This window comes from Heloderma suspectum, chromosome 14 (assembly GCF_057233095.1).
Source record: "Heloderma suspectum isolate Gila_16-S chromosome 14, 16-S_ref, whole genome shotgun sequence".
Taxonomy (NCBI): Eukaryota; Metazoa; Chordata; class Lepidosauria; order Squamata; family Helodermatidae; genus Heloderma; species Heloderma suspectum.
In genome coordinates, this window is record NC_139471.1 from 2,483,537 (window position 1) to 2,499,163 (window position 15,627).

The following is a 15,627-nucleotide window of genomic DNA, read 5'->3' on the forward strand; positions in this document are numbered from 1 at the left end:
TGCTGTCCCAGGAACCTTAGTTACAGGTTTCTGGGCTTTGGATCCAAAAACAACCTCAAGCCAAGTTGGTGTCATTAACCCCAATCCTTGGACCTTCTGGTGTGCACCACAGGATTCTGATGAGGACAAGGCATGGGCTACTTCCTTGGGTGCCTTATTCAGGGCCCTCCTGCCCAGAGGACACAGCCCTGTTGTTGTCCTCTGGCTCAGAGGATGAATTCCCTGCAGAACCTCCATCTCCCCAGCCTTGAAGACCACAACAGGGCCCTTTAGCAGTCCAGTTAGCTCTTCCAGGAGGGGCGGAGTTGACTGCACTACAGGTCTTGTCAACCTACATAAACCTTCAGTTGACATTCTCCTGCTGTTGTAGTCAGAGAGAGTTCCAGCCAGCAAGGCCCACTTGGAGCTATCCAAGATCCTGTTTTCTTTCTGTCTTGTTCTGACTGCCATCATATGCTACCGGCTTCCCCTGCGCGCCTCAAGGGACCACAGAACAGGGCAGTTGTTGGAGAGCCATTATGAGCAAGATGTTTACATGGGCATGTGTGCGCCATATAAAGTTTTGTGCCCTGGCAGTCCAGTTTTTGGGACCTGTGGCAACTGTGCATAGTTGCATAATCTAATTTATTCTGGTGTTGGTAGTCATCAGGAGAGGCAGGGAGTTCTCCTGTCAGTCCAACCCCTGGAAACCTTACACAGCTTCGATTTCCTAAGATTTCAGCAGGCAGTGTTTGCATATGTCAGCCTTCCCAAAGCTGGTGCCCTCCAGACGAGTTGGAGTGCAACTCATGTCATGCCAGCCAGCATGGTCAACAGCTTCAGTTTGGTTTTAGTTCCCTGCTGAGACAACATCCTCGTATTGTTGTAGTAGGAGAGACTACATGCTGGCTGGGAATTAACACATCCAGGAGGCAGGTTCCCTTCACCTTTTTTCCTTGAGTGACATTTACTTCCAAAGCTTCTTCCATGATTATTTAGGAAGAACGCTTCAGAGGGCAGGGGAAACAGGAGCCCCCCAATGTCAGCCATATCATTGGCTATCAAGCCTTGGTCCTTTTCTAATCCACTACAATGTGCTGTACCCCTGAAGAGTGTTTCAGTTCGAAAATGCATCTAGGCTTATAAAGAGTGTAAAGTATCAAGATCATATTACACCAGTCTTGAAAGAGCTGCAGTGGTTGAGCTTTCAGGGCTCAATTCAGGGTGTTGGTTTTAACCTGAAAAGCCCTAAACAGCTTAGGGCCTGGCCATCCAAGGGACCACCTGTGTTGCTCTGAACCTGTCCTGTTATTAAGATCTGCAGGAGAGGCTTTTTTGATGGCACCATTACCCACAGAACCCCATTTGTTGAGCATGCAAGAAAATGCTTTCTTCTGTGTCACCCCCAAAGTGTGGAATGTGCTCCCCCAATAAATCCCATTAGCCCCTCTTTCTTGGCCTTCTGAAAGAGTGTGAAGATACATCTCTTCAGTTTAGCCTTTAAAGTTATGTAGTTGTTTTAATATTTTACTATTTTTAATGCTCTTGGTTTTTATTGTTTTGTTTTAAATTGTTGTGCATTGCTTTGCTGGCTTTTTTAGAAAATAAGGCAGCACATAAACATTTATAATAAATAAGTAAATAATCCTTGCTTTTGCTTGGAAGGACCCAATTGTGAGATCAACCTGGATGACTGTGACAGCAATCCTTGTGAGTCTGGCAAGTGCATCGACAAAATCAATGGCTATGAATGCACCTGTGAGCCCGGCTACACAGGTGAGAAAGGAGCTGGAGGAGCAGCCAGAGGGCTGGGAAAGAAAGGTCATGGTCTGTACGTTGAGTGAGGGGAGACAGGCAATGGTTCCTGTGCGGCTCAAGGGCTGAGACATGCTTGGTCCGACCCTGCTTGGAACACTGTGTCCAGTTCTGGACACCACACGTCAAAAGGGATATTGTAGAGTTGGAAAAGGTGCGGAAAAGAAGTACTGAAATGATCAAGGGGCTGGAGCATCGCCCCTCTGAGAGAAGGTTGCAACAGCTGGGATTGTTTAGCTTGGAAAAAAGGAGGGTCTGGGGAGACAGGATAGAGGTGTACAAAATTACGCCTGGTGTGGAGAATGTGGAGAGGAGCATTTTTCTCCCTGCTTCATAAGACTAGAAGCCAATGGGGTCATCCCATGAAGCTGATTGGTGGGAGATTCAGGACAGGTAAAAGGAAGGACTTCATCACACAGCGCATAGTTAAACTATGGAACTCACTACCCCGGGATGTAGTGATGGCCACCCATTTGGATGGCTTTAAAAGGGGGCTGGACAAATTCCTGGAGGAAAAGGCTGTCAATGGCTATTAGTCCAGGATCTGAGGCAGTATGTCTTTGTACACCAGTTGCTGAGAAACGTGGGTGGGAGGGTGCTGTTCCGCTCGTGTCCTGCCTGTGGGCTTCCCACAGGCATTGGCTGGCCACTATGTGAACAGAATGCTGGACTAGAGAGTCTTTGGTCTGACCCAACGCGGCCCTTCTTATGTTCTTGTGACGCCCTGCCAACCTTTTACCTCTCTGTCTCTCGCAGGGAGAATGTGCAATATCAACATTGACGAGTGCGCCAGCAACCCGTGCCACAACGGCGGCACCTGCAAGGATAGAATCAACGGCTTCACGTGCGTCTGCCCAGAAGGCTACCACGATGCCATGTGCCTTTCGGAAGTGAACGAATGCAACAGCAACCCCTGCATTCACGGGAGATGCAACGATGGACGAAATGGGTGAGCTTCAGCACGGAGGCTCCTGGGGCCAACCCATCAGGCTTGGTGGGAGGAGATCCAAATGGCTGTTCCGTACTGTCAAGCTGGGGGTGGGGGGCAACAAGCAAAGCCCTGGAAGGCAAGCCTGCGTGCCGGAGCAAAGACGCTGGAGCTCAAGGGAAGGGCTGGAGCTCACGCGAGCTGATGAAAGGGGCTATCGATGCATATGGCTCATCATGGCAAAGGTCATAAAGGGCCACCGTAGTGGCTTAGCTAAGCTTAATGCTTGCTTGCATTGAACTGACGAACCAAAGTCTGTTTGGGGGCCTAGAAGTTAGAAAAACTGGCTCAGGTCGGAAGTTGTTTGTAACCTGGAATTGCTAGTGCACGAAGTCATGTTAACAACAACAGTACAAAAGGATCCAGATGGGAAGCGACTGTGGGTTTTGGCCTGTGAGGAAAAGCACAGACTAATAGAAAAACTGCAGCATTCCGTTTAAGAAACTTGGGGAATTTCTGTAGAATAAAAACAGGACAGAAGAGGTGTGGGCCTAAGCATTGAGGAAGGGTCACCACAGAGGAACCAATCAGCTAGCTTAAGGTATTAAGTGTTCCATAAGCATGGATTTTAGAACCTCATATTAACTTTGGGCTCTATGCTCCAAAACCGAGAAGACTGGTGGTTTCCATAGCCCTGGATTAGGGATTCTCAAGGGAGGTAGTCCAGTGCCAGCAAGTATTTGTAAGTGTGTACTATTCCTTCTTTTATCTTTGTATTCATGGTTCAGTACTTTTTAATGCCAGAGACAAGCCACACCCTAGAACCTTAAGCCAAATGTAGCAGGTGGGATATAGGGACCTACTGTAATGCGAAGGTAGACCTTGCTTGAGTAAGGGTATTCTAGGTACTTTTAAAATGATTAAGGAGCCTTATAATTGAGCAAGGGTAATTTAGGGTGCAATCCTATGCATGTTTAGACAGAAAAAAGTCCTACAAAAAGTCGTAGGACTTTTCACCGCCTAAACATGCATAGGATTGCATCCCGAGAGGCATATCGGGCAAGGGATCCTTCTAAATCTTCTTTAAATTAAAACAACAGCATTAGCTGAGCAAGGATCTAAGAGTCCTTTAAATTATTCCCATTTATCCAACTTTTCCTATCACGAAAAAAACGCCATGTCCCATTGGAGTCTGCTCCTAGGCGTCCAGCACGCACACGCACAGAGTCAGGGCCACGCCGCCGATTGGTTCACACGTCCTCTGTTTCCATTTCTCAACAACAGCTACAAATGCGACTGTGATGACGGCTGGAGCGGGACAAACTGTGACATCAACAACGACGAGTGCGAGTCCAACCCGTGCGCGAATGGCGGCACCTGCAAGGACATGACCGCCGGCTACGTGTGCACCTGTCAAGAAGGATTCAGCGGTAGGAGCCCCGGGGGAGAGCGGATCGGGGCTGTCTGAGGCAGCAGTGGCACCCCACGAAGTGGGGCTGGCCCACAGCTAGATTTTTGTCCTCATCATCTGCCTGGAGTAGATTTGGAGGAAAACGGGGCTTAAATAAATGCGGTCTGTGCTCCCTGATGCTTTACCAAGTTGGAAAGCCTTGAGTGCTTCCATGGGGGGCCCAGACCCACGGGAGGCTGTTCCGTTCTCCGAGCATTACCAGTTTGCCTTCTGTTCAATGGGCGTTTTTTGTGCTTTGTGGGGGCAAATAAGTGATTTAGCACCTGGAGCTCAGACTCCACCTCCGTCTTGCATTCAGTTCCTTGGCCAAGTTACTTGTCTGTGCCTCATTAGTTTCCCTTCTGTGAAATGGACAGGTTAGAGCAGAAAACTCTGGGTTCAAAGGAGCGGTTTTGTGTTTTGGAGCTCAGAGCCCACCTCTTCCTTGGACTTAGGTCATGGCAAGTTATTTTTCTTTTAGCCTCACCAGTTTGCTATTGGGAAATGGGTGTTCTGTGACCGGCCACGTCCGCCGTGGCAGCCATTTTATGAATGGGCCAGGCCCCCCTCATGACAGCTATTGTGCTGTAAGGCAGTGAAATCTGAAGCACTGTGAATGTTTAAATGCTGTGTATTATCGTGGAGTAATGTTTTGCCTTCAGAAGGCCCGACGTTCAACTCCCAGGGTCTCCAGTGTGAACGGTTCTCTGAGGCTGGATTGGGAGAGATCCCTTCTTGCAACTCTGGCAAGGAGCCAGCAGTGAGCTCGTTGGGTTGACTCTACAGGTCTTCTTCCCTCCAGGTCTTACCTGCCAGACAAACATCAATGAGTGCGCATCCAACCCTTGCCTGAACCAAGGAACTTGTATCGATGATGTGGCTCGTTACCAGTGCAATTGCGTACCACCATATACCGGTAAGAGGCCAAACTCTTGTTTCATAACTATCAGCCTCCTGTCCTGGGTTAATAGCTCAAGGCAGCCAGGATGCCTTGAGACGCGCTTTGGGGGGACCAGGAAACATCAAAGCCTTCCTGTTTCTAGAGAGATATTTACTTCGTGATTTTCATATAGAGCAGGGGTGCAGAATGTCAGGCCAACTGGCCAAATCTGGTCTTCTGTGATCCCCCAGAAGGCCTCACCCTCTTCTTCTGGGCCAATCCCTTTTCCCTCAACCACCAGTCACTTTGTGTTTTTCTGGCTTTTGCACAGTTTTTTTCCCCATTCTAAAGAGTTGAAATGCCTCTCCCAAGGCTGAGTGAATGGCAGTAAGAGCTTTAAGCTCAAATATGCTGGTATATGCTCCTTCACCTCTGTGTCTCACAAGGTATTTTATCCTTTCCCCCTGATATTAGGGCCAACAGAAGCACCTGTGTTGAGGTGTCACGCTCACTCACGTTTTGGCTCCCCTGAATGTCAGGAAGCTTTCTCTAGAAGCTTTCCAAAAACTTTCTGAGATAGGATTCTTTCTCTTGTTGTCCCCACCCCAAATAGTCACACATCCACACACATGAACGTAAGAGCCGTGGTGGATTGGACCAAGGGTCCGTTTAGTCCAGCATTTTGTTCATGCAGTGGCCAACCAGCTGCCCCAAAGGGAAACCCACACGCAAAACATGAGTGCAACAGCACCCTCACAATTTTAGTTTGTTAGAACAGGAGAGGCTTATTTCACCCTGCTTTCCAGCACTGGAATCACTCTTGAAAAAAGCACTTAAAAAAAACACTCTTGAACAAACTGGTCTCCCTTCAGCCCAGTTCCCTTTTTTCTTGCAAACAACTGTATTTGCCCCTCTCGACATCCCCTTTTGGAAAGGCGTACTTCAGATCACCTGCATAGCAGGCGGTCAGTTTCACAGGGCTAGGGATTTTCTGCTGAGCCAATTCCTCTTTGCCCATTTCCTGCTTCCTCTTGCTACACAAAATGGCAGCCTGCGTACAATTGGAGGAAGTTGTGACTTCTTTCCTGTCTTTGCTGGTTGCCACGACGACAAACCGGGATAATGCTGGGGTGCGGGGAGTGCAAGGCCCTGGAAAACAGAAAAGGCCTTTAGATGATACTGGCTGACGAGGAAGATAACGTTATGTAGGGAATGTTGGCTTTGTAAACAGGAAAAACCTCTGGATGAGGGGGCAGAGGTGAGAGAGGAGAAATGCAAGTTAAATCGCACTTTTCCCCCTTGCAAATAAATACGTGTTTTTTTCCTCTGGGTAAACTGAATAGTTAGCAAATCTAAGCATGCAGAATGTTGAGGCTGCTGCCTCTTCGGAAACTCACCTTCCCAAAATGTCCCCTGCCATGGATAAGTTCCTTCCCCAAGAAGGAAACGTCTTGGAAAGGCTCCAAGGAAGCCCGAGTCACTCCCAGAGGGATGAAGAGGAGGAGGCTCTGTTGCTATACATAGCCCAAAAGACCATTATGAAATCTGTGGGAATGTTGGTCGACCTCTTCAAAGGTTTAGGAGGAAATGTCGCCTCTGCGCACGCACAACGCACTGGAAGCAGCCCAAGACTTCTTGGTGGTGGTATATTTTAAGCGCAGGCCCTCTTCATGACAGTCCCTGTAGCCAAGCCCACAAGGAGAATCCAAAAATTCAGGCCGCTGGGTTTATCCATTACCCCCCCCCCCCCCCCGCTCCAGCAGTTTTCATCTCCCCCAGGAGCAGGTCTTTTGTAAAGTGAATGTGTCTTAACTGCCCATTCAAGACCAAGCCACCCCAAAATATTTTGCATTAGGACAGGGAACAATATATTGCTGATGGGAAAATCCATTTTCCTCCCTGCTACTGTAAGGATTGCAGCTAAGCTCAGAGGGAACAGGGAAGTCTGAGGGGAGTGGCAGATAATGTCAGCATCCCTGCTAATAAAAAAAGGCCCGGTGCTGCATCCCTGCAAGGCCTGAGTCCACTACACCCCTGCTTCTTGGGTAGTATGATAAAAACAAAACACATCCCCGCCATTTTTAGGTCAGAAAGTTGGTGACAACCAAATGTGAGAATGGGTTTCTTTGGTCTTCTGAATTGCAGGGCCCACCTGCAGGGACGTTCTGGCACCGTGTGCGGATGGTCCCTGTAAGAACGGTGGTGAGTGCAGAGAGTCGGAAGACTACGAGAGCTTCTCGTGTGTGTGCTCTTTGGGTTGGCAAGGTAGGATTGTTATTTTTGCCCTCTTTTTGTTCTGTGGTCTTCAGAGGTATCCTCGCGTTCATGCACTGGGTGAAATTTACAATGCATATTTAATCCTGGGTTTGCATGACCGCATGCATTCAGTAACATCTTTATTTCAGGAAGCCTTCCTTAACTGACCAGCCATGATTTTTGTCAGTATTCTGTTTTTCAAAACAACAGTTTTTAATTTGGAGTTCTATTATCTTCTTACCTTGCATTATTCACTGCTCCAGAATCTGTCTAGATGTGGTGCGGTATATAAATGTTGTAAATCAATTAATCAATCAATCAACGAGGACAAAGACAGTCCTGGGAAGAATTGGGTGACATATGATAGGAGAGGCTTGTTTAATTAATTAAGCAGTGTGTGTGTGTATCAGTTCAAATTGCTTCTCAGCAGGCCTCAAATCTTGCTAATTTCCCACCCACCCACCTGCCATCAATGCGATTGAGGAAAGATGCGTGCTTTCACGTCCGCTCCAAATAAAGATGCCCTACGTGGGCTCCAGATAGCAAACTCTCCCACTGCAGTTGCTTGATTTATTGCCTGAAGCTACAACCACAAGCTAGACACTGGTTCACCTAGGATGCACCTGGCTTCCTGCAAGACTTCGCTCTGTGGCTAGCAGTTAATCTTTTCCAGTTTCTTTCCTTCCCTCCTCACTCATTGTCACTCCCTGCCTGGCCTTGTTCTAAAGCAGCCTTCCCCAAACTGGTGCTCTCCAGGTGTGTTGGACTGCAAATCCCACGATTCCCAGCAAGCATGGCCATGGGAATTGTAGTCCAACACATCTGGAGGGGAAGGCTGTGCTTAAACGATGTTTTCCCCTGTTCCCAGGTTTAGCACAAGGGCAGGCACCTTGTTCCGCTGTTTTTGGCCTACAACACCCATCATCCATGCTGGCCAGGGCTGATGGGAGTTCCAGGTTGGAACAACTGGAGGCCCACATGGTGCCCACCCCTGGTTTAGAAGGAGCCTGTGTTACATCTGCAAGATACGTTGCACTTTCTTCAGAAACTCTCCCATGTTGAGGCTTTGTTGGTGTGCACACACATTTAAATGTACTTGATTTAATAATCAGTTCGAAAAACCGATTGCTCCCTTATGAGCCTGTCCTATTACTGAGATCTTCTGGGGAGGCTCCTTAGCTTTTCTGTGACTATTCCTGGATTGTGAAACCCTCTAACTAGAGTGGGTCCCCCCAACTCTGATGGCTTTTTCCCCTATGTGAAAATCTTCCTCTGTGGATTGAGCTTCCCTCTTCAAGATGATTGCTTTTTATAATTTGTGACATGTTGCTCTCACTACTGTTTATAGTGTCTTCATATTTTGTCTACTCTTCCATTACCTTTTAACCCAACGTGTGTATTGTTGTTTGGCTTTGTATTCTTGAATTTGGTAGAGCCCTCCTTTTGTTTTTTAATTCTTTCACTGAAATGTTTGCACTTCTTGTTAGCCGTCTTGGGTGTGATTAATGGAAAGGCAGGATATAAATATTTAAAAATGAATAGATGAATGAATGAAAGTAATAGGCAGGTGACTGATTAAACAAATGAACATAAGAAGAGCCACACTGGCTCATACCCAGGGTCCATCTAGTCCAGCATTCTGTTCACCTGCCCACGGGAAACCCACAAGCAGGACAGGAGTGCAACAGGACTCCAAAACATGTTTTGGTTTGAACTCCAGTTGACAGCAATTTTTTTAATATATATATATATATATATATATATATATATATATATGTGTATGTATGTATGTATGTATATGTATAAATTCACTTTTCAGGACAAACCTGCGAGATCGACATCAACGAGTGCGTGAAGAGCCCCTGTCGGAACGGTGCCACGTGTCAAAACACGAACGGGAGCTACCGGTGTGTCTGTAGACCTGGATTCACGGGCCAGAGCTGCGAAACGGACATTGATGACTGCCAGCCCAGTAAGAGTTTAAAGCCAGGCCAGGGACTTGATGGCCTTACTACACCCTCCCCCAACCTGGTGCCCCCCAGATGTGTTGGACGGCAGCACATCTGGAGGGCACCACGCAGTGTTGCAGTGGAGCCAGCGCTCGCAGGGACTCAGTGCCAGCACTTTGTGAGCAGCAGGGAATTCTCCCTTCCTTCTGAGCTTCCCTGTGATCCTCCCTGTGCAGTGTGTGTGTGTCTGTGTGTGTTCCCAGCAATAGTTGTGAGCTATCCCTATTGTAATGCAAAGTATTTTGCCATCCCTTGCTCTTGAATGGGCCTCTAAGAACCATTGGCTTTAAAAAAGCCCTGCTCCTGGTGGAGATGAAAACTCCTAGAGCTGGTTTGTTTGAGATGGGTTCCCACAGCTGCCTGCGTTTTTGGCCTCTCCTCAGGGACTGGGCTAAAGAACCGTCACAGCGAGGGCCTGTTCTTCAAAACTGAGCGCCACGCCGTTGTCCCTGCCGGGCAGAGGTGCACCCTGCCAAGAGCATCCGGCCCGGGGTCTCCGTTTCCCTGGCCAGCACATATGCTGGAGCTGCCTTGAGTGCAAGCCCAGCATGTCTTCTCCCCTCCTCTAGATCCATGCCAGAACGGTGGGTCCTGTTCCGACGGCATCGACGCCTTCTTCTGTGCCTGCCTGCCCGGTTTCCAGGGCCCCAAGTGCGAGGAGGACATCGACGAATGCGCCAGCAACCCCTGCAAGAACGGGGCCAACTGCACGGACTGCGTCAACAGCTACACCTGCACCTGCCCCTCTGGCTTCAGCGGGATCCACTGTGAGCACAACACGCCGGACTGCACAGAAAGGTGAACCTCTGTGAACCCAGAATAAGTTGGGTTACTTTTTTAAAAGACGTTTTTGGCTGTAGTCAGGGCTGTGTGCTTCATTGAAGAGGACCTACGTGCTGCACTCCTCAGCTTGTATAAACGATGCATGTTATTTGCAAAATGTTGCTTGTTTTGCAAAAATGCAACTGGAGTTGTGATTGGTCCTCACTTCCTCTGCCTTGAGGAAAGGGGTCAAGATGCATCTTTTAAACATGGCTTTTTGTTATGGTTTTTAAATGTTGTTTTAATCTTTTACTGTTTTTTAATTTGATGATGGTTTTTATGTTGGGAAGGTTTTGTAAACCGCCCTGGTTCATTTCAGCAAGGTGATACAGACATACAGTCAATCAATTTATAAAAATAAATGTATTTATTCTGGCAATCTGCAAGGGACCCTGGAGCCCAAGCCACTGACTGCTGGTCTTCTTCTGGCTTCTGAGATTTCCGCAGGCATTGCCTGGGGACCTCCGGGCATATCTTTGTGCCATGAGTGCTAGAAATGTGCTTTTTCAAATGAAACTAAACCTGAGATTCTCAGGAAGCTGAATTTTAGGACCAGGCTGGTTTTTTTAAATGTATTTGTCTGTACTGGTGCAGCATCTTTGGACACAGGTTCTGCCCTGGCTTGGACACTTGTAGTATCTGTGCTGTTTCTGCTGACTAGAGTTTGAGATGGATCTGTGGGAACTGGGAGGGCGTGAAATTGACCCAGAGTGGAGACTTCTTCTCCTTTACCAGCCTGTGCATTCACTGAGGTCATGGTGGGTCGACACGGAGCTGTGGTCCATTCGGCGTCCACTCGAGAGTAGAGCCTTTGGCGAGTTGGCGCCCTCTCTGTGGAACTCCCTGCCTGTTGATGTGATGCACCGGCATTGTTTTGTTTCTGGCACCTTCTGAAGGCATTTTTATTTAAGTGCGCCTTCTCTGATTGACCAGCCACAGTTATATCCACGTAATCTGATTATCAATACTTTAGTTCCGTATTTTGATTCCGTTTTCTTCCTTTAATTATTCACTGCTCGGGGATCCCGTGGGATGTAGAGCGGTATATAAATGTCAGGAAGAAATAGTGCTGATGGTTGTGCAAGGTGCTCAGAGGGCCCAGCGGTGGGAGAAGCCCCTTGGCGAGCCATCTTCTTCTTTTTGCCTCGCAGCTCCTGCTTCAATGGGGGGACCTGCATGGATGGCATCAACACCTTCACCTGCGTGTGCCCATCGGGGTTCACGGGCATCTACTGCGAGCACGACATCAACGAGTGCGACTCCAAGCCCTGCTTGAACGGTGGCACCTGCCAGGACAGATACGGAACATACAAATGCACTTGCCCACAAGGCTACACTGGCCTCAGTTGCCAGGTAAGGCCCGGCAATGGCAAGTTCTTTTCTCCCATTGTTTTGCATGCGGATGCCGCGCATTTCCCCCATACTTCTCCGAGCGACCACAGATAAAGCCCCCCCTTGAAGGGGAGGGGTTGTGGCTTCCCAAAGCCCACTCGTGCATTCGTGGCAAATGCAAGACTCAAACAGGGACTTTTGCTCACCCCTCTGAGCCCTGGTCCAGCATTTATTCATGGCTGTGTCCTTCTCTCAGCACCTTAGGATCAAACCCACAAAGGCTTCTCTCTGCACCATAGCAGCTTAATGGGGCCTGGAGCATCTCCGTTTTCTTTGTTGTTGCACACACAAGCCTCTTCTGTGTTATTTATTGTTGGTTGAAAGTTTTTTTGAGATTATATTTTATGTTCAAAGAAAATCCCCCTCCCTCCTTCCCAATTATGCAGTCGATGGTACAAGACATATAACAAAAAGCTTGCCTTTTCCATGTTGCCCTCTCCACTCAACCTTTCCCTTCAGGTCACTGATATTAAGTTCTGCATCTTACGTATTCAGCCATTTACAGTCATCACTTTCACATCTGCTAATTTGCCTATTATGCGCAATCCAATGCATGTTTAGACAGAAGGAATTCCAACTACTCCCAGCATTCCAAGCTAATCATGCTGGCTGGGGCATGCTGGGAGTTGTAGGACTTCTTTCCTGTCTAAACATGCATAGGTTTGCACCCTAAATAAGGAGTTCTTCGAGGCATGTAAAAAATCTCTGCTCTGTGCATCTGGACTATGAGCCTGCAAGGCAAAAGTTCTTATGCTTGCTGGGAATGCTGAGAGTTGTAGGACGTTTTTTCTGTCTAAACATGCTAAGGATTGTATCCTTATAAGATTATGTTCAAGTGAGAGAGAGAGAGAGAGAGAGAGAGAGAGAGAGAGAACAAAGGAATGCGAGTAGAATAAAAGTGAGAATTTAAAAAGAAAAGATGACAAAAAGATGATAAAACAGATGATAAAAAGATGATAAAACATGATAAAAAGATGATGATAAAAAGATGATGATAAAAAGATAAGATGATAAAGATGATAACACATAAGATAATAAAGATAAAAAAGGTGATAAGATGATAAAATGATAAGATGAAATAAGATAAGATAAGATGATAAAAAGATGATAACAGATGATAAAAAGATAAGATGATAAAGATGATAACAGATGATAACAGATGATAAGATAAGATAAGATGATAAAAAGATGATAACAAATGATAAAAAGATAAGATGATAAAGGTAACATGATAAGATGATAAAGATAAAAAAGATGATAAGATGATAAAAAGATGATAAAAAGATTATCAAAGATAAGATGATAAGATAAGATGATAAAAAGTTGATCAGATGATAAAAAGATGATAACAGATGATGAAAAGATGGTGAAACAGAGCATGGCATTGGTAGTGCTGAGGCGTGGACTTCCACTCCTCAGTCCGCACTGAGTTCTAAAAAATTCTGCCAGACAAGCTTTTTGGGATTTGTCTTGCCTCCTCTTTTGCTGCAAATGGGTCGTTCGTGAGCTGTGAACTGCCAGAGGTGGGTCAGTGGGCGAAAGTCATGGGGGGACGTGGTGGCTTCCCACCTCTGCCGGACAGTACATCTGGGCACGGGGGTGGTCCTGCAGAACACGTGCTCCTCTCATGCTTCCCCTCGTCCCCAGAACCTGGTGCGTTGGTGCGACTCCTCGCCCTGCAAGAACGGCGGGAATTGCTGGCAGATCGGCAACTTGTACCGCTGCGAGTGCTCCAGCGGCTGGACCGGCCTCTACTGCGACGTCCCCAACGTCTCCTGCGAGGTGGCCGCTCGGCAGCAAGGTGGGTCCCATGCTGGCTCGCTTGGCTTCTGTGCTGGCCTGCCCCAGAGGAAGGGTGGAGCAGCTCTCCTGTCCCAGGTGTTGCGAGAGCCGGGACTGGCCTGGGGGTGGCCCCAGTCCAGATCCAGGCCCCTGCTGTCCGTTGCAGGCACTGGTCCAAGGAAATACTGCCTGAAGTGCAGCAGGTCGGAGGCCTTCTGTTGCCTGGGCAGGGAGGGCAGGGGGAGGCTGGAGGCTGGGTCTTGGTGCTACCCACAAGTGTCTTAGGACCTAGCTGTCTACGGAACTGCCTGCCTCGCTCTGAGCGGGCCAGAGGTCAAGATCTTCGGGAGAGGCCCTTCGAGGGCACCATGACCCGCGGCTTTCTCCTGTGTTGCCCCCCGATTGTGGATGGTGCTCCCTCAATTAATATCATTAGCCCCCACGTTCTTGGCCTTCAGAAAGGGGGTGAAGAGGCATCTTTTCAATCTAGCCTTTTAAATTATGCCGTTGTTTTACTGTTTTTAATGTTCTTGCTTTTTTATGGTGACGGGGTTTTGTGGCATTGAACTGTTGTGCGCAGCCTGGATGGCTTTTCAGCAAATGAGGCCGTACAGAATTGTTTAATGATGATGATAGCAGCAGCAGCACCTGGCCGAACTAGAGGCTGTGCCCTGCTGCCACTCGCAGCTGTGCCCGAAGAGGCGCGCTCAGCACCCAGCGCCCCAGGCTGCGTCATCCCAGCCCCAGGTCTCCCGTTCCTTCCCTGAGTTGTCGTTGCGGTGTATTGGGTTTCTTCTGCGCCTTTCTCCCAAAAGACAGAGCGGATTGCAATGGAATTGAGACCTGCCCCCAGCGGTGGCACGCACACGCCAGACCGGTTGCCCATGTGTGACCGCACTCGCCTTTGCTCATTGCAGGTGTCGACGTAGCGCACCTGTGCAGGAACTCTGGACTCTGCGTGGACAGAGGCAACACCCACTTTTGCCACTGCCAGGTTGGCTACACGGGCAGTTACTGCAAGGAGCAGGTGGACGAGTGCTCCCCGAACCCATGTCAGAACGGGGCCACCTGCACCGACTACCTCGGAGACTATTCGTGCGAGGTACAGCTGAAGGGGTGCAGACTTTGGGAGTGGAGGCAGGATACTGGGTTTGCAGAGGGGCTCACTGTCACAGAGTCTTGAGGACTGTTCTGAACCCCCTTCAATGCGGATTCCTTCGTTTCTGTGCCAGCTCAAACTGACTTCTCCCTACGGTTTGGTCAACATTCTTTGTTGATGAGTTTCCCCCATCGAAGCAGCTAGGATGCTTGCAACTGTCATGATATCACAGCAGATCAGCCAATAGCCAGTGGGGAAAGGAGGAAAAGCTGTGGGGTGGGGTGGGGGGGGTCAGTATTGTTTATTTTGTATGTAACCCATTTAAGTGGTTTGGCATTTGGGGCTCAGAGTGGCCTACCTACAGGGTTGGTAAAAGGATATCTAAAGGCGCAATCCTGTGCATGTTTAGATGGAAAAATCCTACAACTCCCAGCATTCCCCAGCAAGCATAGCTGGCTGTGGAATGCTGGGAATTGTAGGACTTTCTCTGTCTAAACATGCATAGGGTTGCACTCTTAGAGATTTTACTATATTAAACCAGATATAAGTATTACTAATAAATAGTTTTCTACATTCCTGAAATTTATGACCCACTTTTCATTACAAAATAATCCCAAATTGTGGTACATCAGTGGATACATCAGAGGGCACAGAATGCATATTTTCAATTTGAGGCTGTTTTTATTTCGCTCTGGTTGTTTCTAACCTTTTTTTAATTGTAAGCCACCATGTGAGGGCTTGCCTTAAAAAGACGAGGTATCAACAAATAAAATAATAATTAAGCATTAACAAAAGCAGCAGGAGAAAGGGAATCTTAACCAAGGTCTACCGTGCTGCCTTCTTGCAGTGCGTTGCTGGCTACCATGGGAGGAACTGCTCAGAGGAGATCAACGAATGCCTGTCTCACCCCTGCCAAAACGGAGGCACCTGCATCGACCTTATCAACACCTACAAGTGTTCTTGTCCCCCAGGAACTCAAGGTAAACGAACGAAGCCAGTTGGGCGTGGAGGTTTGGTGCAGGAGCAGCTTTTCCAGTACTTCCATCGGTCATTTCTCTGACGTGGTTGTCCAGCAGCCCCCATAGCAGAGGTGGACACCCACGTTCAGTGTGACTCCAGACCGATCATGCCAGATACAAATATAGGAAGTTGGTCCATCTAGCCCAGTATAGTCGACACTGACTGGCAGCAGCGGCTCTCCAGAGTTTCAGGCAG

The 15,627-nt window shown here is 48.1% G+C and overlaps 1 protein-coding gene across 1 annotated transcript in view; it reads left to right on the forward strand.

The window, feature by feature from the left end:
• NOTCH1 (notch receptor 1) overlaps nucleotides 1–15,627 on the forward strand; it is a 108,033-nt gene that overhangs the window by 71,345 nt on the left and 21,061 nt on the right. Inside the window, exons 12-22 of the mRNA XM_084821223.1 lie at nucleotides 1,645–1,755; nucleotides 2,551–2,743; nucleotides 4,007–4,152; nucleotides 4,975–5,088; nucleotides 7,198–7,317; nucleotides 9,128–9,280; nucleotides 9,887–10,115; nucleotides 11,291–11,492; nucleotides 13,179–13,332; nucleotides 14,231–14,415; nucleotides 15,260–15,392. Coding sequence (XP_084677349.1) covers nucleotides 1,645–1,755; nucleotides 2,551–2,743; nucleotides 4,007–4,152; nucleotides 4,975–5,088; nucleotides 7,198–7,317; nucleotides 9,128–9,280; nucleotides 9,887–10,115; nucleotides 11,291–11,492; nucleotides 13,179–13,332; nucleotides 14,231–14,415; nucleotides 15,260–15,392 — 1,740 coding nt within the window. The remainder of the gene's footprint in view (nucleotides 1–1,644; nucleotides 1,756–2,550; nucleotides 2,744–4,006; nucleotides 4,153–4,974; nucleotides 5,089–7,197; nucleotides 7,318–9,127; nucleotides 9,281–9,886; nucleotides 10,116–11,290; nucleotides 11,493–13,178; nucleotides 13,333–14,230; nucleotides 14,416–15,259; nucleotides 15,393–15,627) is intronic.